The sequence below is a fragment of the Panulirus ornatus genome, chromosome 2 (assembly GCF_036320965.1).
Source record: "Panulirus ornatus isolate Po-2019 chromosome 2, ASM3632096v1, whole genome shotgun sequence".
NCBI lineage: Eukaryota > Metazoa > Arthropoda > Malacostraca > Decapoda > Palinuridae > Panulirus > Panulirus ornatus.
This window is the reverse complement of record NC_092225.1, coordinates 16338305-16361446: the sequence shown is the minus strand read 5'-3', so window position 1 is coordinate 16361446 and position 23142 is coordinate 16338305. Positions and strand designations below refer to the sequence as shown.

The 23142-nt window shown below is 45.1% G+C and overlaps 1 protein-coding gene across 1 annotated transcript in view; it reads right to left on the bottom strand.

Annotated features, from left to right (window-relative positions):
- Positions 1-3273: 3273 nt before the first annotated feature.
- Positions 3274-23142, bottom strand: part of LOC139753676 (uncharacterized) — a 607436-nt gene continuing 587567 nt past the window's right edge. Inside the window, exon 4 of the mRNA XM_071670351.1 lies at positions 3274-3687. Within this exon, the coding sequence (XP_071526452.1) occupies positions 3556-3687 (132 nt within the window). The 3' untranslated portion in view covers positions 3274-3555. The remainder of the gene's footprint in view (positions 3688-23142) is intronic.

The following is a 23142-nucleotide window of genomic DNA, read 5'->3' as shown; positions in this document are numbered from 1 at the left end:
TATAATGTACAAACAAAAACTGCTTAATTTAGGCTTTTAATTACTCAAAGTATCAACTCTAACGTCAAGTTGAGCTCCAAACTTGTCACTTTCACAAGTTTACAGACTTGCTCTCTCTCTCTCTCCCTTTTCTTTTTTTTCTCCTTTTTTTTCTTCCCTTTCCCAAGAAACAAAATTGGCGATTAAAAAAAAGACCAAAAAAAAAAAATTATTTTTAAAATTTAATTTTTAAAAAAAATAATGGGCCCTTAAAACAATTTAACGAAACCCCTAATACCCCCAAAAGGCCAAAGGGGAACCCCAGGGGAACCCTTTTTAAAAAAAAATTATCCCTGGGAAATTACAAAAAAAAAAAAAACAAATTTTTCTTGAAAAATTTTAATTTTCCCTTTTAAGATTTAAGTTAAGTTTATCCCCCTATTGTACAACATAGTTTTAGGGGGCCCCCCCCCCATTCCCCCCTTCCCCCCTATTGAAGGGTTGGAAAACTCAAAAATTTAACCAAAAGTTTTGGCCCCAAACCCACTTTAATTTTCCCCTCCTTAACACGGGTACAAAATTTATATATTTTATATATTTTAAAATATATAAATTATAAAAAAATTATAAAAATATATTATATTTCTACAAGTTCAATGGCTAAAAAAAAAAAAAAAAATTTTAAAAAATTGTGATCAAGTCACCCCTTCTCTCCTCGAGCCGGGCAAACACCCACCCACTTTAACAAAGTGTCGTTCCGTCGTACCCTGGTGATCGCACTGTTGTGTTCAAGGGTCGTACCGTCGTGCTCAAGGGTCAAACCGACGTGTTGAAATTAATACTCATTTCGAAAACGTAACTCTGAGTTAATGGGGAATTTGTAATCGGAAAGTTACAGCAGATGATTATTGGTAATTAGAAGAGCAACAATCAACCACAAACACGGTAGTAAACACGTTTATATGACCAATAGTACGAAATCACTAACCTCTAAAATCTCGTTCCTTCCATAATAAAACACATTTTACTCCAAACATCAGCGAAAAAGACCCTACCTGAATTCTGTATAACCTTTTGTCATACTTAATCTTTCATAACAATTTTTTAAATTACTACGTCTTCCCGTACCGGTTCTTTGCCTGACATACATATTTCTTATGTTTCCCCTTGCAAGACGATGGTTGTAGAAGAAAACGATTCCAAGACCCTCTTAGAAAATGAAAAATGTCAGCGGGGTAACTATTATTTTTCCGCCACACCATCGCGTTTCCTAAATTCATTGCCACTACATCTGCTCCTTTAACTACTTCCCATCCTCAGCATCATATTTCGATAATACAAGATATAAAAATACACCAAATGAAGAGAAATCCCAACAAAAGGTACTCACTTTGATGCTGCGTCGCCCTTTCGCTCTCCTTTTCTTCTCTCTTTGTTTCTCAACTCTTTTCCTCTCTTTTTGCGCCTCCTTTTTTCTGCGCTTGACTGTAAAATAAAGTCGTAAGCATAAACCCTTTTCTTGACCTTAAATTCCCTAATTTTTTTTCAACAAAAATGAACATAATCACTAAATGTCCTCCGACAACAGAAATTCAAATACTACCCCTTGTGTGGGAGCTGGGGTTTCCTTTAAACCCAAAAAATTTTTTACCCCAAATCCCACAAAAATGGTAAAGGGTTTGAAAACCCGCTTCGGAGGGGGAATCCTGAACCCCTCAAAAATAAATTTGTTAAAAAAACCCATTTGTTTATGTCTAGTATAAAAATCTTGAAAAAATGTAAAGTTTGGGGGAGGAAAATTAATTTTAAAAAAGGGAAAATTTTAAGAAAAATCACTAACTAACCACGGGGAAAAAACAAAAGCGCAAATTGGAATTAATTTTTTAAAAAAAAACAAAACTTTTTCCTTAACGTTTATGGGAAAACCCAAAAATCAAAAAAACAACAAAAAAAAAAGAAATTTACAAAATGATAAAGGAAATCACAACAATAAAAAAAATTGAGCAAGGGGGAAAACTGGCCCTAAAAACAAGTCAAATCATAAAGGGTTTTTCAAAGAGAAGTTGGTTTATTCACAAAGGTATTCACCAAAGGGCTAAAACCTACAATAGTTCCAGGACAATGGTTCTCCAACCCTAATTTCTGCCTAAGGGATTTCCTTTTACCCCTCTATTCCAAAAACGTTTAAACCGCTCATAATCGATAACCCACAATCACAGTACAACGCCACTAAAAAAAACAACACCATGGCACCCCACATTTAAGAATCACTGGCGGATCCAAAACGGAAGATCTGCTTCTGGCACACTATTATCCCCAGATAGGTACCTATGACTCCAGCCTGCACACTCTCGTGTCACCTAGAATGGTCAACAACTCCAGCACAATAAATGTTCAACGATACTACGCGTCATATGTGAAACACAACTGACATTCGCTCCCCACTTTACAAATATCATCTCAAAGGCCACAGACAGACGTAACACCCCACGATCACTTACAGGTATCAGGTTCTGACAAGAGAATGAATATTTTAATGCCCTTTGCAGACAAATTTATTCGCTCCATCTTAAACTACTTCTCAAAGGCCGAACAATCCACTCAGTCAAAAGCAAATATATCAAAGCGGCAAAGTATACAAGAACTCTCAGATTAATTAACGACTACAATCATCCAACACTTACATAACGATATACAAATATTCCCAATACAATCCCAATTCAGTAAGCTTCACACTCTTTGCTGTGCTAAAGAACTTCGACCTTTCACATCCCAACTACTCCATAACCAACCATATAAAGATGAACTCTGCCTCGCAGACAGAGCCCAGATCCCGCCACCCAAGGTAAACACAGCACGAGCCAAACATGTTCGCTAAAGATATGACCCAACACACACTACACCTACTCAAACCCCAGTCTTGAACGACACCCGACCAGACGTACACCACTCTTTCTCTCCTGCATTCTGGACACCGCCATCTCTACCACAACATTACAAAACAACACTTCATCATACCACAAGAAGACCCCCCTTCCCCCCCTCATGCCCTAGACACAACGTCCACACTGAACATTCACTCTTCAGTTGTCATCTGTTCACCCCACACAGACGTACACATAACATCAACATACTGACTGATTTGTGGTCCTGCCCGTTGGACGTGGTCAAGCTTCCCTGAGTGCTGCAAGGACCTTAAAGAAATCCTAGGGGCAGGAAAGCACACACACACACACACACACACACACACACACACACACACACACACACACGGCTGCCAAAATGCCCCAAATCACGACCATTTTGGGTGAAAGGTAAAGAGGATACGACAAGAAAATCATTGAAAAAATAAACCTCATTTTCTTACACACATCAGTCATGTATAATTCACAAATACCTATTCAGGCTTCATAAGCCTTCGTCATTAACCCACACCATACATCCTAAAACTCATTCCTCCCCTGTCTAACCCCCCAATTTATCCCTCTCTAACTACCGAAAACGAAATCGTGTTAAATGGTAAACATGATCGTCACACACTCACTATCATCATGGTCAGTCATACAAAGGGTCGACTTACCTGGAGAGAGCAAAGAAGAGCGAGAGAATGGCCTTGAGGTTGCCGTCCTTGATGTCCTTGGCCGTGAGACCGTCAAGGGCCACGCCAAGGGCCGCCAGGTACGCCAGAGATGCGCTGATGTTCTCCAACTGCAACAGAAAATGGGATGGTTATGTCTCTTTCTCTCTGGTGGGGGGTACTATGATACTATCATGGTGCTCGACACGTACCTTATACAGTATATGTAGTCAAATAGACTATATGGCATACAGTGAAGTTGTATCATTATAAAGCCCATAGTTTATGGTCAAAACTTTATGTATAATAATAGAATTATGGCTTCGGGGGGGAACTATAATATTATTATCAAATTGAACCCACAGTTAAACATCTGCTCTATAGAAGTAAATCGCGGGAGGGTCTATATTATCATTATCAGATTCGACACATAGCTAAAGACAGTTCATTTTCCATATACACTGTGTGAATGTGGTTAGAGAAGTAATAGTTCGATTTGACATCAAAGAAAATGAAAAGGGTCCAATGCGTTAAAGAAAATGGATCTGCCACATGTATTCTCCTGGGACACTACATTAATTTCAATACACTCGACCCATTAGACATATATGTATATACACACTCCACCCCTTTGATATATAAGTATATCTAAATAACAAGCATAATTTACACGTACTCCGCCTAAATATCTTTGTAAATTCAGATTTGTTATAAAAAAAATTAACGGGTTTCTAAAACACAAGATGTTTCTAGTAAGATTTCACCTTATCTACTTTACGGTAGCCAGCGATAATAATAAAGATTTTCATTACAATTACTGCCCCTTTCCTGTCCACTGATTCTGTTACTTCTTTCTAAACATGTTTACCACTATCGAATGTATTTCGAATTACTGGGTTCCTAAAGTAATTTCGTGAGGTGTATACCTCTTTAACAGAATTCATGTACAGGTGTGAGGCAAAGGAACGATTTAAATGGGAAAAATATATACGATAATCATCACTTTAAATCTAAACTTTGGGACTTGGGTTGACTGCAGAGCAGTTACGGAACTACTTCATCTACGTCCCATTTTGGGAAGCGAAACATTGGTTGGTTCGTCTGTAGAGAGAAGACCTCTGAAATATTGGGTTACTTGGAGGAAAAAAAAATAGAGTTATACATGATATTAAGAAAGAGGCTTGGAATGTTGAATTAATGTATTCCTGTTTTCTGTGTTCGTACAACAGTCTCTCGTGACCCTCACACCCATCTTCTTTGGAGAGGGTTACTCGTCTATTTTACCGCAAATAGGTACGTGCATCAGCTGGCTGCCATGTAGTCACATCAAAATCTTTGCAAAAAAAAAAAAAAAAAAAATCACAAACCATAAAACAGTTAAAAAGAACATGGTGTTCCCTAATGAGTCTTTAAGCAAAGTGGTTACACAGAGGTGGGCATAAGTCCAGCTTTTTTGGGGGGGAAATTACACGTGCACCCCGCTCCGCCCCGCTTCTTTTAATACAAAAACCTCCTCCTCCTCCTCTGAGCCACGAGATAATACGAACATACTTACTTTAACAAGGGTCTCATTAGCCACCTCGTATCATACGTAGCAGCTAGGCCACACTGGCAGCCACGGCTCCAGACGTTCAACACGAGCGAGATGATAACAAGAGACATGAAGTCCCGTACGATAATTAGAGTTCAGCTGGGGTACAGCCACACACACACACACACACACACACACACACACACACACACACCAGAACCCAGTAGGGGGAGGTGGGATCCCCCCACCCCCCTATAAATGAACCCATCTTCGGATACCGACGAGCCGACACACCCACCCAACCCTCCTTTATCCATAAAAATAAATTAGATTACCTGAAAAACCCACCGCAGAATACTTATTAATGAACATCCTATTAGGGCAAACGACGTGGCTCCCAGGGTGGTAAGAGAAGGAGCAAATTCCGAGAGAGAGAGAGAGAGAGAGAGAGAGAGAGAGAGAGAGAGAGAGAGAGAGAGAGAGAGAGAATTATGAAGATCTCGTCTAATGTCACCATACCAATCCTGGCGTCACTCTCATACCAGGGATGACAAACATATACTTTAAGGAATGCATACATACATACATACATACATACATACATACATACTTGGTCCATCTCTCTCTCTCTCTCTCTCTCTCTCTCTCTCTCTCTCTCTCTCTCTCTCTCTCTCTCTCTCTCTCTCATATCCACAAGGTCAACATGTGGTTCTCGTTGGCAGACAGGTACTGACCCAACCTGTCATGTGTGTGTGTGTCTATTTCCTGAATACAATGGATCCCTCGTGTAACTCTAGTCGTAATGTCCTTTGCTGTCCACACACACACACACACACACACACACACACACACACATATAGGTGATGACCCATACCGTATGACTGTATCAAAGTACAGAATACATAGTGGCCCCTCAGCCCATCCCTGTAACTCGCATCATTCACCCCCACTGTACTTATGTAACCCTACGCACACAAGTCTGGCGAGTGGCCATAATGGCCTGGCCACACCAGCAGCATGTGGGCCGAGGGAAATAAGGTGATTACACTGAAGTGGGTGTGTGGTGTGTGGTGTGTGTGGCACTGTGTCCTTCCTTCATACCCAAGGCCAACTCCCCTCTGGTTCCTCCTCAATCCAACTCTCAACCCAGCAGGTCCCTGACCTCTTTCCCATCACTCGTCCTGTGCTCGAGGATAAAGGGATGGGAAATATAAGAGAAAACACCGTCGAATAGAGAGAGAGAGAGAGAGAGAGAGAGAGAGAGAGAGAGAGAGAGAGAGAGAGAGAGAGAGAGAGAGAGAGTAAAGATGGATAATAGAAAACGAGATAAGGGAATTAGATATAAGGAGTTAGAATGTGAAAAGACGATGAAGAACAAGTGAAAGATTGAAATGGAAAAACTATACGGGACCAAAACAAGAATAAACAGAATGAGATAAAGAGCAGAAGATATATAAGTATAAAATATAAAGGAGAATAAATAGGAAATAAAAGGATGATAAATGATAAGGGAGGAGAGACAGAAGATGAAAACAAAGAAAGGAGAGGATGTCAAAAAATTTGTGGCACTAGTTGAAGAAACTGAAGACAGACTTAACTAATATTGCATTCGATACATACAATGCTACAAGAGACACGACAGATAAGACAAACAAGTAAGCTGAAATGGTGGTCGAGATGAACTAACAATATAGAACCCTAACCCATCCAGGCTCGTCCGTGACACGAGAACACATGAAACTAAGTGCAACTAATATCCTACACTTAATTTCGTGCCCGAAATCTACATGGAACTTCGTAAGTCAGACCTCAAAGACAGAACTCACTGTTATACTCAATGACATGAACTGACATACACATACCCAATTGGTGTATGCCAGTTCATGTCATGCCATTTGAACATCTCTTGAACTAAGAGTGAAAAGGTGAATTTTTGCCTCAGACTTCGGACTCTTCACACGTCCATCATCCCCAAAATTAAGTACTCCTCTTGCAGTGCATCTTTAGCATAACAACCACGAGTTTTTTCTTTTTTCCAAAAGGAAATCCACTACACGCGTCTTTCAAGGACCTTGATGAACAATAGTGGGGTCGGACTAGCCACAACGCTAAACTGGCGAAGACAAACATGAGCCAGAAGAAAGAAAATACGTGTGAATCAAAAAGACAAAACAAAAACAAACAGACAGGGCCTCTGCTAAACACACAGTTTTGGGTTTATTGGCCGTAAAACATCCTTTCATATTCCTTCATATTACAAAAGGCTTTTTAAGATCTCCCTTCATCTCTTCGTATCACAAATGAATTCACGGGATTTAAGATATCCCTTACGGCTTATCCCTTCAATACCATATGGGTCCTCACTAGTGCCCCATCATGTACCGTTTCACACGTAGTACGACACGGTATCCATGATCCTTGCCTGAAGCTCCTAGCCAGCCAGCTAGCCAGCCAGCCAGTCAGCTAGCCAGCCAGCCAGCCAGCTAGCCAGCCAGCTAGCCAGCCAGCAGCTAGCCAGCCAGCCAGCTAGATAGCCAGCCAGCTTGCCAGCCAGCCAGCCAGACAGACAGCCAACCAGCTAGCCAGCCAGCCAGCCAACCAGATAGCCAGCAAGCCAGCTAGATAGCCAGCCAGCCAGCCAGCTTGCCAGCCAGCCAGCCAGCTAACAGGGGGCAGCAATGAGGACAACGAGGCGAGGCGAGGAGGGCCATATTAACCCGCGTCCCTGGCACTATGTTGTTTATTAAGACAAACAAAACATGCACGCCCGAGTGACGGCCATCAACACACTGGCTAACACCCTCGGCAAGTGGCGCGGTGCCGAGGGTGTAGTCATCTGCTGTGAAAACTCTTTATGCCAGCGTTCGCTGCCTGCCTCCTCCGTGTGTGTGTGTGTGTGTGTGTGTGTGTGTGTGTGTGCGCGCTAAAATTATAGAGCAATAATGGAAAAAACAACAACGAGGGATGATACCTAATAATTTCATGGTATATTTTTATTCCTGATGTGAGTTTCTGGTTGGGTCAGGTTGCAGATGGGCACTCCCACCCACCCCAGGGTTTCGACAGCGTCTTCAAACGTTGCCCCCTGAGAGACGGACGACCAGAGCGCTTGCCTCCTTGAGGTGCAGCGTGGAAGGGGTGAAGGTCGTATGCAAATCCCGTACTTGGCCCTGTGAAACGCATCGTCGCTACGTCTCTCTCTCTCTCTCTCTCTCTCTCTCTCTCTGTCTCCACGACAGACAGCATGGTATCTGTCTTCCCCCAGGGAGCTGGGAGGGAGTGGGTGGTGAGGGAGTTGGAAGGAGGGAGTGGGTGGGTGGGTGATGTTCATTAACGACCCAGCATTATGGAGATAAGTCTGGAATCATCTCACATGATCCCTCGTCCGCTGCGCGTACTGCCACGCTTCATCATCGTCTCTGATCCCTGATGAAGTTAGGCCCCCTAGGTCACACCAGAGAATTCCCAGCCGAGACAATGGTGGACCGTAAAGCCGACTTTAATATCCAATTCAACACGATTTAAGTCTTCTCTCTCTCTCTCTCTCTCTCTCTCTCTCTCTCTCTCTCTCTCTCTCTCTCTCTCTCTCTCTCTCTCTCTCTCTCGTGTGTGTGTGTGTGTGTGTGTGTGTGAATGACCACATTAAAGCCGCTCCCTCACACCTTCCTTACTACCACTACAGACCACACTTCGACAAGACCCCGCGAGATTCAATGCGTTAATCACGAGGTTACGTCCGTATAAGAAAGAGGTCCATCCTTTTCTACAGGTGGTGATGATGGGGGCACCATCATGACCCCCTCTTCACCACACCACCACCACATGACCCGTCCCTACTGTGGCTGCCACAACCCACCACTGCTGTGGAAAGCAACGGATGGAAACAAGGGGAACACTGTGGCTCCATCAATGCCACCGATTTAACTTCGTCTGGTGCGGTGATGGTGGTGGTGGTGGGTGGCTGGGGCGGACGTGGTCATATGAATGTGGTAAAGGCTGATTTACATAACGAAAATAAAGGCTATGTCTTGGGTGTGTGTGTGTGTGTGTGTGTGTGTGTGTGTGTGTGTGTGTGTGTGTGTGTGTGTGTGTGGTTTTAGGAGGGATGTGCTGGGTCAGGGTCATGTAATAACTCAAAAAGTTATAATATAGGAGGAAACCCAGGGAGTGCTTCCTCAGATTCCATATCATTATCAATCCCTAAACGACCCCACGACCCCCTTCCACAGAGCCCATGTAGCTTCGAGGCTGCGCTCCAAGCAGGAGCTGGGTAGTGATGAATTCCTAAAAGAGACAGAAGTTCTTTCTGTCCACAGCTTCGCAAGGGACACTGTGCCCACTCGCGGTGTAATCACTTGCGGGCTGAGTCCAGTAACACCCCAAGATTTCACAGACACTCCCTTCCTGCCCTGAGACGTCCCTTCCATTTTTATGAAGCTCCCGTAGCGCCCGGGAAGCTGGCCACGGACACCAGGCGAGACCAGAAGGTCATAAAGTACTAGCAGTGGTGATGTGTGTGTGTGTGTGTGTGTGTGTGGGGAGGGGAGGGCGGCGGGGCAACTGACCAGCAATCGTCCGGGGTTTATGTTGTAGTTGTTTTACTGTGGGCACGAGGCATCCTGCAATGTGCTGCGTCAATGATCACAGTGTTGTAAGGATGGGATGGTGTGTGTGTGTGTGTGTGTGTGTGTGTGTGTGTGTGTGTGTGTGTGTGTGTGTGTGATTCGTGCCTGTCTAGGTAGTGTGGTTTAGGATGGGCGTATGTCCACTGGGGGGTGGGATGAAATGCTGAACTTGGAAGGGCGGTTGTTTACTGCCTGTTGGGTGATTTCAGTGTTGTTTGTGTGTTGTGTCCATGATCAGTTTGCTCCGGGGGGGGGATCTGTGAGGAGAGGTCGCTGAAGTGTGAGGCAAGGGATAGGGCTTGTATTTCAACCTTATGGGTTGGTGATTACTCTCTCTCTCTCTCTCTCTCTCTCTCTCTCTCTCTATCTATCTATCTATCTATCTATATATATATATATATATATATATATATATATATATATATATATATATATATATCACAGCAGTAACGTGTAGTTTCACGTTTCTGATATTCAAAATGTATATTACAGTTCTCGGAAAGCAGAGAAATATAAGTCATACAAGTGATGTTTGCTAACACTAAAAAATTCGTGATGTGGACCGCTGGCGCTTGAAGCTCGTCGGCTCATTAATCTTAATTAAATAATTAAGATAAATTACATATTTTATATATATATATATATATATATATATATATATATATATATATATATATATATATATATAGTGTGTGTGCGTGTGTGTGTGTGTGTATGAGTGTATTAAATGACCCAAAGATTATTTAACGTGGGTCAAATCTCAGTGACTTTTAAAACGCAATTTACGGCTGGCACATCGCGTGAGATGAGCGTGAGAAAAGGGTGAGACCTGAGTGAGACTCGAGGGGAGAGCTGCCTCACAGCGTGGACGGGACTGGCCAAACACGGCAGCTTGTATGCGGATGACGCCGTCCTGTTAGCTACAGGACGGAAGGAACTGATGGAATGGTGAGTCAGTGGACGGAAGGAACTGATGGAATGGTGAGTCAGTGGACGGAAGGAACTGATGGAATGGTGAGTCAGTGGACGGAAGGAACTTGATGGAATGGTGAGTCAGTGGCAGTGCGAGCGAGTCTGCTGCTGCTGCTGCTGCTGCTTTCAATAATGGACAGAGGTTCAGTTACCGTATTTTCAACAGGAAAGTAGAACACAAGTGGCTCCTTCAAGTCGTGGACACATTTGGGATTGGCTAATGTTGATGGACACATGATGATACGCCTGTCAGTTACGATGTGTGCTGAGGAGAACATGCTGGGTTGTGTAACTGAGGACGATGGGACACGGAACGGCTAGGTGGGGACAATACATAATGGAGTCCTCCTCACACATCTGAGGTACACTCGTGTGAAACCTCACTGGCGAGGTAGCGTTAAGAACAGAGGACTGGACCTTACTTTATGTGTGTCTTGCTGAGAGAGAGAGAGGGAGTCATACATTCATGCTGCTCCCGTCTTTTAACCATTTACCGACCAGTCTTGGGGATAGGACGAACGGCTGGGATTGCATTTGGGCCGACTCCCGCGCCTTGGATTCGAACCCATGCATGCCCGACCTCGAGTGGGTCCATGCTGACCCATCATGGTCAGTAACGCTAACCGGTGTGCGTGTGTGTGTGTGTGTGTGTGTGTGTGTGTGTGTGTGTGTGTGTGTGTGTGTGTGTGCATGTACGTGAACACCTGGATGACAGAGACGAAGTAAGAGAAAGATGAACCCTACGGTCGAGGATGCGATGCTCGTGTGGAGGACGAGGGATCATCTGAGGTTACCTACATCTCCCTTCCTTAACTACACCACACTCACTGTCTCTCTAGGATGCCTCTGGAGTCGACCAAGGACCCCAGCACTGAACAGTGCAATCATAAGTCTCCTTCTCAGGAGAGACAATGAGACATTAATCTCTCCTGGCTCTGCTTAAGTGTGTCTCTCTCTCGTAGAAAACACATGCGACAATTTCGCATTATCATTTCTCTCCACTATGGTACAAGAGCAATGAAACTGTCTCATTGTAGAGATAACAACATGCGTTTACCGCTGTCCCGTTTCACTTATTATAAAATATAAACAATCACTGTTATCACCCTCTTGACTAACACCATCAGATCTCTTCGTACAAACTGATGGTGTTGATACTATATGAAATCACAGTGACCAGTCAACATGGCAAGAGATCGCTCCACGATATGAAAACAGAGGAAATGGGACAAGTGTTTTCAATAGCAGTTGTCTTTCGCTATCCGTGTGATGATGATCGCTCCATGTGTGTCTTCTATGGTCCAAGAATGTCTGCCTATCCATCGGAAGTCACTTTTCCCTACATCTTGGGTAGTAATACACAAAAAATGCACATTCGGGTTGTAGTACAGAAAAAATGTACATTTGGGTGGTAGTACACAAAAAATGTACAATCGGGTGGGAAAATACTTCGCTCTGAATCTGGATTCATAAACCCGATTTCTCGTACTCCCTCCACCGTAATGGATGCGTGAAGCCGAGCTGCTCAAACTGCCCTGAGTTGCTCTATAGAAAATACGGCTAAAAAGCTTCTGAGCAGCGTTCTGCCGGGGTGGGAATAAGGCTGGAGTAGTGTTACTCATAGTGTTCGATTCCCTTGAGTTGGGTTATTCCGTAATGTCCAAGAGTTCGACTCTCCTGACCCACGTCGTCTATACAAATGTCGTACCTAAACATGTGGGAGACACAGTAAGGGGATATCATCCACTCATCCGCCCTTAGACGAACTTGGAAGAGGGTGCTTCACTGTTATCAATAAACGGATGGTAACGTATGAATAATCTGTTTACTTTCTTATCCTCGCATCTCCCTGTTCTGGGGAGGCTCCAGCAGCGCTCAGGAAGTAGGCCCCGTCCACCAGGCGGGGAAAACACGAACCTCCACAAGTAGTGAGGTGATGTGGTGTGTATGTCTGTGTGAAGTAAATGCAGGAGCTTTGGGGACTAAGCGTCCAGTGTCTTCAGTATGCAAGCTGCATCTTTATATATATATATATATATATATATATATATATGGACGAGTATGTCACAAACCGCAGCTGCACATAACGTGTGGACCTGCTCATAACAGGCACCGAGAAGGCAATAACAACAGGGTTATGGTTGTATAGAGACGGGATGGTTGTAGGGGGGGAGGGGAAGGTTGAGCGTAAGGGCAGCATCCCACAAGGGCCCGACCACCAGCTGGAAGGAGGAGGAGGAGGAAGAGGAGGAGGAGGAGGAGGAGGAGGACACATCGTCGAGGGAGCACCAGAGAGGCTCCGTAATTGCCCCCCCCCCCCCCCCCACCACCAGCTCGAGGCTACATTGCGACAGAGGAAATTAGGAGGTAATTAATGCAGTTAGTGCACACAACTGCCAGACATGAGAGCTGATGGAGCCGGCCAGTGAGGGAGGAAGGGAGGGAAGGACCTGGTGGTGGGGGGGAGGGGCTGATGGCGAGCGTCCGAGACGTGGAACTGAGGGAGAATGGTGGGGAAGGCATGGGCGAAGACGAGGAGGAGTTTGATGGGGACAAGAGAAGAGGTGTGTGTGTGTGTGTGAAAGAGAGAGAGAGAGAGAGAGAGAGAGAGAGAGAGAGAGAGAGAGAGAGAGAGAGAGAGAGAGAGAGAGAGATTCTCCCCCCAAGGTTACTACACAAGACTCGAAAAGAAAGCGTTGCCGCGCTGGACTCCCGGCCTTAATGACCTACAGTGTAACACATTATGCAAATCACTTGTGGGAGGGTGACGCTCAGTCACGTGCTCACCCCCGATGCCACAACAAAACATCCAACAGCTAAGATGTACACTTGTCTGGCACTCTACTACTCATCTACACTTGGGTCGTAGTACACCGAACAAATGTACACTTGGGTCGTAGTACACACGAACAAATGTACACTTGGGTCGTATCACACCGAACAAATGTACACTTGGGTTGTAGTACACACAACAAATGTACACTTGGGTCGCAGTACATCGAACAAATGTACACTTGGGTCGTATTTCACAGAACAAATCTGAACGAAGGGGAAAAGTCGTCCCCCAGTAAGCTTCTGTCATGGAAGTCGTCCATGAGTACGACATATGAGCTTGAGGGTACGACCCTCAAAAAGGACGGCATGACCATCTGAGAGCATAAATGTGCGACGACCTTTGGGTATAACGACTCAGTCGAACGACCATCCGAGATGAAAACAGCACGACGACCTCTGGGTATAACGACCCTGGTCGAACGACCATCTGAGAGCACAACGACGACTTTCGGGTATCCTGACCTGGTAAGTCGACCAGACACACATCAACTCATCCCTCTCAACACACACACACACACACACACACACACACACACACACACACACACACACACACACACTTGAATATTCATTCACTTCCTTCAGGACATGTAGGAACGTAGGACAACACGACATTATCTCACTAACGACCCAACGACATACGACACAACACGACACTATCTCCCACGTACTGTCAGCAACGACCTAACGACCAGTTGCGAACGGGGAGGAGAAATGAGAGAGAGAGAGAGAGAGAGAGAGAGAGAGAGAGAGAGAGAGAGAGAGAGAGAGAGAGAGAGAGAGCGCGACGCCACACCACAGTAAAAACCGCCCAGGAAATGTCACCCTTGACTGATGGTAATTATAGAAGGCACGCAGCGCCGCCAACCAGATGGTGCCAGGGCCATTGGCACTCCCATGCCAGTGTCATAAGCATTCACTCCCATAGCCAGTGTCATAAGTACTCCCATGCCAGTGTCATAAGCATTCACTCCCATAGCCAGTGTTATAAGTACTCCCATGCCAGTGTCATAAGCATTCCCATGCCAGTGTCATAAGCACTCCCATGCCAGTGTCATAAGCACTCCCATGCCAGTGTCATAAGAACTTCCATGCCAGTGTCATAAGCATTCCCATACCAGTGTCATAAGAACTTCCATGCCAGTGTCATAAGAACTTCCATGCCAGTGTCATAAGAACTTCCATGCCAGTGTCATAAGCATTCCCATACCAGTGTCATAAGCACTCCCATGCCAGTGTCATAAGAACTTCCATGCCAGTGTCATAAGAACTTCCATGCCAGTGTCATAAGAACTTCCATGCCAGTGTCATAAGAACTTCCATGCCAGTGTCATAAGAACTCCCATGCCAGTGTCATAAGAACTTCCATGCCAGTGTCATAAGCATTCCCATACCAGTGTCATAAGAACTCCCATGCCAGTGTCATAAGCACTTCCATGCCAGTGTCATAAGAACTTCCATGCCAGTGTCATAAGAACTTCCATGCCAGTGTCATAAGCACTTCCATGCCAGTGTCATAAGAACTTCCATGCCAGTGTCATAAGAACTCCCATGCCAGTGTCATAAGCACTTCCATGCCAGTGTCATAAGAACTTCCATGCCAGTGTCATAAGCATTCCCATACCAGTGTCATAAGCACTCCCATGCCAGTGTCATAAGAACTTCCATGCCAGTGTCATAAGAACTTCCATGCCAGTGTCATAAGAACTTCCATGCCAGTGTCATAAGAACTTCCATGCCAGTGTCATAAGAACTTCCATGCCAGTGTCATAAGAACTTCCATGCCAGTGTCATAAGAACTCCCATGCCAGTGTCATAAGAACTTCCATGCCAGTGTCATAAGCATTCCCATACCAGTGTCATAAGAACTCCCATGCCAGTGTCATAAGCACTTCCATGCCAGTACCATACGCCCTCCGACGCCGTCACTGCAACATGTACTCCCATACCATTACCATAGGTACTCCCACACCACTGCCGTACGTATTCCCATCCCATAGACTTTCCCAACCCATTGCCATAGGCATTGCCATACTAGGCGTTGCTTGATACCTCCTCCAAAATGAATGTCGTTCACTGCCCCCTCCCCCCCAAAAAAAAATGAATAAATAAATAAATAAATAAAGCGACTAAATTATCATTTCTGGAGATAAATAACAATTCGCCACATATAACAAGAAAGAGACACATGCGAGAATCATTATCGTGAATAATATAATCCTTTTGATGACACAGAAAAGCAAGGGACACTTATTTCGAACGGTAAAAATAATAATAATAAAAAAAGAATAAGTTTATAAAGAACACCATGAATGAGTGTGGAGCAAAAAGAGAGAGAAAAAAAAACCAGCTCATGAGACTTACATCTTAGCAAACAACAGATAGAATAAACCACCACAGCAAACAAACACCCACAGGAAATAACCACCAGGCTCAAATCAAACAACACGGCAGACAACCGCTACAGTAAACAGTCATGAATGCAGACAATCACCACAGCAAGCAACCACCTCACAAACAACCACCACAGCAAAGAGCAACCAGAGCAAACTTCCACCACATAAAATGATGCCACCACCACGTCAATCAACCACCACAGAAACCAAACCGGTCACCACCAGACCAAGACGCCATCACCACAGCAAAAGCCACAACCTTACGCAAAAAAGGACCCACAGCAGACCATAGTCAACCACCACAGCAAACAATCATCGTCGCTGAGAACACACACACACACACACACACTCCCGGGCGCCGCCCCGCCACCGTCACAGAAGACAAGAAAGAAAATGATGTTCCGTGAGACATGATGGGGCCCATCACCCTCTCACATCAACTGGTGTGGCTGCTATTAAGCCTAATTACCCTCTGACATCACTTAACAACCCATCAAAAACATAATCGTCGATTTCACTAACTTCGCCTCTGAGGCTTGGAAACCTACGTAGGTTGGGGTGTGTGTGTGTGTGTGTGTGTGTGTGTGTGTGTGTGTGTGTGTGTGTGTGTGTGTGTGGCCCACTTTCACGGGGATGCTGAAGCGTACATCAACATCCATCAGAATACCGAAGTTACGTGAACGCATATCAACTCAGAGACTGAGAACTGCCCTCTGACCTATAAAACTTAACCAATGCGGACCTTAAACTGATGGAGAGGAGAAGCTGAGGTGAGGGACTTGAGAAGTAAGGTGAATGGCGCGCGCACCATACGCCAACAGAATTGCAACATCAATAAACAGAGATTAGGCGCATAAAACAACTACAATTACAGCCGTGTAGCTGTCACATTAACCCTCCCCGACACAAAAAGTCTCATTAGCATAAACAGCAATAAGAACTACAGTTACGAAACGAGACGTGAGCAACTCAAAGAAAACGGACTGCATCAGGCGCGCACGCGCAGTGTAATCTCGAAATGGCTACCCAAGAGACGCAGATGAATTCGTAGCCACAGACAGGCAGACAGACAGACGGAGAGACAGAACCCATGAGGGCTACTCGATCCACGAGGCCACGAGAGAGAGAGAGAGAGAGAGAGAGAGAGAGAGAGAGAGAGAGAGAGAGAGAGAGAGAGAGAGAGAGAGAGAGACCAGGTAAAAAAAAAGGGAGTCAGAGAGAAGTTTCTAACCCCTTGACCCGTCACCGAGCGCTACCAGAGTGTGACAGGTATTCAATAATGACCTGATGGCGACTACATCAATGAATTTAAACGAGTGACTCAAGAAGCAAGAAAACCATGAGGTATGTCCATCCGAAATGTTCAGAAATAACCGGGCATTAACATGTATACATATGTATACATAAAAAGATACGCACAAACAACTGAACAAGCATTTAACGGGTGCATGCAAAACCCTAAGTTAATCACTGACGCACCAATAGGAATGTATTCCATATGTGGACATGGACTGAGAAAAGAGAGACAGAGACTATAGTATAGTGATTAGCGTTGCGATCCAATAATTTCGCGGTCCCGTGTTCGAATCCCAGACAAGGGACGTAACCATTTGTCTATTCCTTTGGGAATGGTCGATGAATGGGTACCTGGCGTACAAACTCTCTCTCTCTCTCTCTCTCTCTCTTTCTCTCTCTCTCTCCCTCCTCAGCCACCAGCATGACACTACCACGCACCACCAAAAACTTGCCATCGTCACCTCCTGTCACCTGAGATCCCCCGTCCCCTGGGTTGCAGTGCGCCACCACAAAGGCATCAAAGCCGCCCGTGGCGGTGCGGCCCGCCACAAGAACAGCCCCGCCGTTCCTACCACAGTGGACATCGCCAGTAATCAGTCACACTACCGCCACCACAGTGGTGGGGGGGGGAAGAGAATCCTGTACGATGTCTCGACCCTTGTTATAACACAACTGTCTCCACTGCGTGTGTATGTGTGTGTGTGTGTGTGTGTGTGTGTGTTCTTTACCACTCTATAAAGCACTGACCTGTTCAATAATGAAATAAAAAATGTCAGATATTATCATCATTATCATTACAATTATTACTATCACTGTTATCATTATCATCAGTATTCGTTTATATCATCATCATTACTATTATCATTAGTTTATATCAATTACTATCATTAATATTTTTAACCCGTTTACTCATTATCTGGACATTTTCAGTCTTCATCTGCACTAACGTTTCATATAACTTTAATTACAATGATCAAACACACACACACACACACACACACACACAAACAAGCATGAGAGCGCACAGACCACCCATGCTTCCCATGGCAGCCATTGCACGTATCTTCTAATTACTTGTATTATATGTTGCTTACGATTGTCTCAGCAATTACTGAGTTCCTGATCATGCAGTCTTGGTGGCGAGGGGAACAAAAGAGAGAGAGAGAGAGAGAGAGAGAGAGAGAGAGAGAGAGAGAGAGAGAGAGAGAATGTTCGTATCTTTGTCTAATTTACGTCTGTTTGGTCTCCAGCTGAACGTATTTCCAACAAGCTCTGTCTCTCCATCTTTCAGTCGCCTTTCCCGTTTTCCCTTAATTTCAGCTGCATCTCCTAATCACAGACCAGCTCTGGTTTTATTCAATCCTCTACGTATGTCTTGGATGATTTTGATACCCCCACCCCACCCCTTTCCTCTTGATAACCCTATGCCACCCCCCCCCCCCCCATCTTCTTCCCTAAAGTCTTTTCGTCCAGTCCACAGAGCACCTCTCTCTCTCTCTCTCTCTCTCTCTCTCTCTCTCTCTCTCTCTCTCTCTCTCTCTCTCTCTCTATCTGGACACAAATAAAGCCTATGAACATAATGGCATCCCCCATCGAACCCATTATGTTTTCAAGGAGTGTTCATCTAAATTTAGGCCTCTGCTTGCTCATCTATTCCACTTCTGCCTAGAAGCCAAAAATAATTTCCTACTTCTGAGAACCATACACTGGTTCATCTTATCTCGTGTTCTACTGACTTCGACTGCTTCCAGAATCTTCGAATTTCTCCTCAATTCTCATTTCCTTATGAATCTTGAACCTCACAGTCTTTCTTCTGATCCATAAGGCAGGATCAACAAGTGATATCTTTTTCTTATCTTGTTGATGATCTGTTGATCATCTCAAAGACATTCTGGCGAATCCCTCGTCATAACCTTCGATAGATAAGAAGTGTGTGACGAGGTGTGACATCAGGTTCTCCTCTACAACCATCCCTCTTTTGACTTCCCCCCTTCCCCTACTCACCCTCGTTTCTCACACCTAACTTGCTCGTCCAGTCTCTCCTTCTTTCCATATCAAAAGCGGCGTCCATCAGGGTTCTCCCCTTGTCTCCTGCGCTCTTTACAGTCTTTTCCAATCGGCGATTTTCTTTCAGCAGATAATCCGAGCGTACTCTACCGTCCACGTCTTTTGACTGCACTCAACCGTCTCTTTCACATCCACTCCATCTTCTCTCGCTCGACGTCCACGTCTCGTCTCGTCACAACTTCCTTCCTCTAATCTTTAGATTTATCAAACTCATTTGCCTCTATGAGGGAAAGGGGTTCCTGATAGCGGTTACGTGGCTAATCCCGGATTATATCTTTCCCGATGGCTGTGCGAGATTAGGGTTCTAATCCCTTGAGCAAGTAAGTGCGACCGTGAGGTATGATGGAATGGCCTTTGGGCTTTACCCTTAAAGGGGTCAGGTCTGGTCAGGTCGAAGGTTATACTATCATCCACAAGAGTTGCACCCTAATGCTCAAGGGTCGTGTCGTCGCTAGGGTCGTTCCGCCGTCGGCTAAGTGAAGTTAATGGCATCATGAATAAATATAATCAATAAAGTAACGTCTTGAGTAAGTGATAAATGAAGGGGGAGGTAAGCGATCGGTCTCCAGTGAACAGCGGTAAGGTAATTAATGGTCTCCACAACGGGTAATTAATGGTCTCCGGGACAAGTAATTAATGGTCTCTGGGATATGACTTTTGTCCTCACTTCACACCCTTAATTGGTGTAATGTACCATCATAATTGGCGTTATGTACATCATAACTGCGAAAAATTTGGCATGTCACCGACATTCGCTGCGCTGTGACTCTCCTCTGGTAGTTATAGAAGCAAGTGATGAAAGATGCACTGCCAGTGTCCCTTACTTACACTTAAGTAGAAGTGATGTTAAGTACGATGCGTGGAGTTGACTTGCACCACGCCTCATACTTGGGGTGCGATTACGATCTATATACTGACGAGGGACAATGAAATGGCTTCTATGTACGGGTAAAGGAATATCGAATACTGCAATACAGGGACGAAAACCCCCAAATCTTGAAGGAAAAGAGACATAATGACAACACCATAATCGAAATGAAATGTTCTACTATAACGACATTCGACTTTCTTTTTTTTTTTTTTAACTAAAGACACATAAGACCTTCATCATCGTGAAAACATAAGATCCGGGAACACCATTACAGTGAAGAAAAAAGAAGAAAAAACAGAAATTCTTCTGAAAACACAAAAATTTATCGAATGCATGTAAAGTGAAAGAAGACAAGGAGACGATATGGTTCGTGCCTTTAATAATAACAACAAAAAAAAACACCTGCAATATGTTCCCTTCCCCACCGTGTGCTTTTGGCCTTTCATGAGAGAGAGAGAGAGAGAGAGAGAGAGAGAGAGAGAGAGAGAGAGAGAGAGAGAGAGAGAGAGAGAGACGCACCTCTCACCCACATCAGAGCCCCACCTGGCATACGTGGTGGTGGTGGTGCATCAGGGTTCCACAAGGGGGGCGCGTCATACCCCCACACTGCTTTCATACCATCACCACCACCACCATCACCACGCACGCCCCGCCCTCACGTTGGCGACTGTATTCTGCAACAGCTGTATTTATCGCCCGTCGGATGGTGGCCAGTGATCCGAGACGAGCGAGGCAAGGTGGGAGCGGGAGGAGCCACGGAACAAGCTAATTGTACACGTAAACTTGTGGGGAAAGGCACCTTACCTTCTCCCCACAGAAGATAATACACACACACACACACACACACACACACACACACACACACACACACACACACACACAAATACACGCAGACACACACACACACACACACACACACACACACACACACACACACACACACCTAACATCTCGAACTGCAACAGAGACAAAAAAAAAATCACCTTTTACCGCCTTCCTTCCGATCCATCAAACTGTTCATTCCTGCCGTTCACATCACCCCTAACACCACCATCCACCTCACCCACATCAAGAACACCTGCCTTGGATGCTCTCCGTAGAGAGAGAGAGAGAGGCAGGGTCCACCACCTCAAACATGCTTGGGTAAGCTCGTTCGTTTGTGCTCACTCAGGCGGCGCGGCAGGTCACGGCCAGCTGTGTATAAAATGGTGGAGGGAGGGAGGGAAGGGGGGGTCACAGGTGGCGCAGGTGGTCATTCAACGACGCCGACAACACCTGTGCGACGGCGGTACACCAGTTCGAAACGACTTGACATGTGCAGTTGTCAACGACGGTGCGTAGGCTAGTGCAAAAACGCGAGAGAGTGATTGGATCCTTGCTTGTTAAAATGGTTGGCTTCCGATCTGTGGTGGTCAGGTGTGTGTGTGTGTGTGTGTGTGTGTGTGTGTGTGTGTGTGTGTGACCATGCAATCGAGAGCAAACGCAGATGTTCATTATGTATGTGTGACAGCCATGCATGAGGCCACAAGACGTGCCTGTATTAAACTCTATCCTGGTCACCTGAACCTGATTCCACCCCCTTTATCACACACACACACACACACACACACACACCCAGCACAGAATATATCTGGCCACAGAGACTTGAAAACGTGGCTCTAGCGAGAGAGAGAGAGAGAGAGAGAGAGAGAGAGAGAGAGAGAGAGAGAGAGAGAGAGAGAGAGAGAGAGAGAGAGAGAGAGAGAGAGAGAGACTGTCTCACGCCCAGTTTCATCCGCAATTCTCACCACCGAAGGAAATACTTGAGGACACACCACCCTCACCCACACCAGTTTGCAAGGGAGGGTGGAGCGGGCGGGTGAGGGAGGGGCAGCAGGCAGGAACGCAAAGAGGAGGAGGGGAGGAGGCTGGCCAGGTGCCGGTAGTCTAACGCATGGATGATGATCACTCTGCCTCAGCCTTGTGGACCTGCTGGGCAGCGGTGGTGTCGGCGGCGACGGCTCACCGACCACAGGTAGCGAGGCGATATACCTCACCAACCTGCTGGTGGTGGTGGTGGTAGTGTTGCCTATGCTACGGCTACTGCAGCTGTTGCTACTGCAGCTGTTGTTGCTGCTGCTGCTACTCTTCTCCTTCCACCACGAGTCAAAGACTTTCTATGATTACAATTCAGCGAATTGAAAAAAAAAAATATTTGACATTCACAGACAAACGTTGGATAATACTACTTCAGCTGCCCCCTGTTGCTACTGTTACTGCTATTACTACTACTACTACTACTACTACTACTACTACTACTACTACTGCTCCTGCTGCTGCTCCTACTGCTGGTCTCCCTCCTTCAGGATGTTCTTTAATCAAGGGCCACGTGCATAATGAATGTGTACGTCGTCTTACAGTTATCCACAACGCCTGAAGAAGGCGCTGAAAGACTTTTCGTCTGGTGGTTGTAGCTTCACGTTGAAGTCCTTAATGACTGTACCACGTCACTAGAAGGCCTAGAATCCAAAACAACCCGCCAAACAACCAACCCTAACCAATTCAGCAACCAACTCGAACCATCGGGTTGACGAGGCTTTAAATGCTAACTAGCCTAAAGTAACCTAACCTAACCTAACCTAACCTAAGCATCGGGTTGACTAGACTATAATGCCAACTAACAGACAAACGGGGGTGAAAAAATTTCTCTCATCTTAAAAGGTTAACAGTTTTAGAAAAAACAAAAGTCATCTTTCCCTAATCATCGAAATTTTTTTTACAGCAACAAAGAATGAATTTGGAGATTACAAACCGACTGACATTGTGGGTTTCAGAACTCAAGGTATATGTCTTTCAAAAGGTCCTGTAGGTTCAAAAAATTGGTACATGATAGAGCTGAAAAGAAAAATCAAAATGAAGAACATCATCAAGGATTGCATAGATGAAGACTGGAAAACACAAAGAATTCTAAGAGTTAAAGAACCACAGATTTGCGCGTGTGAAGAGCGATCACA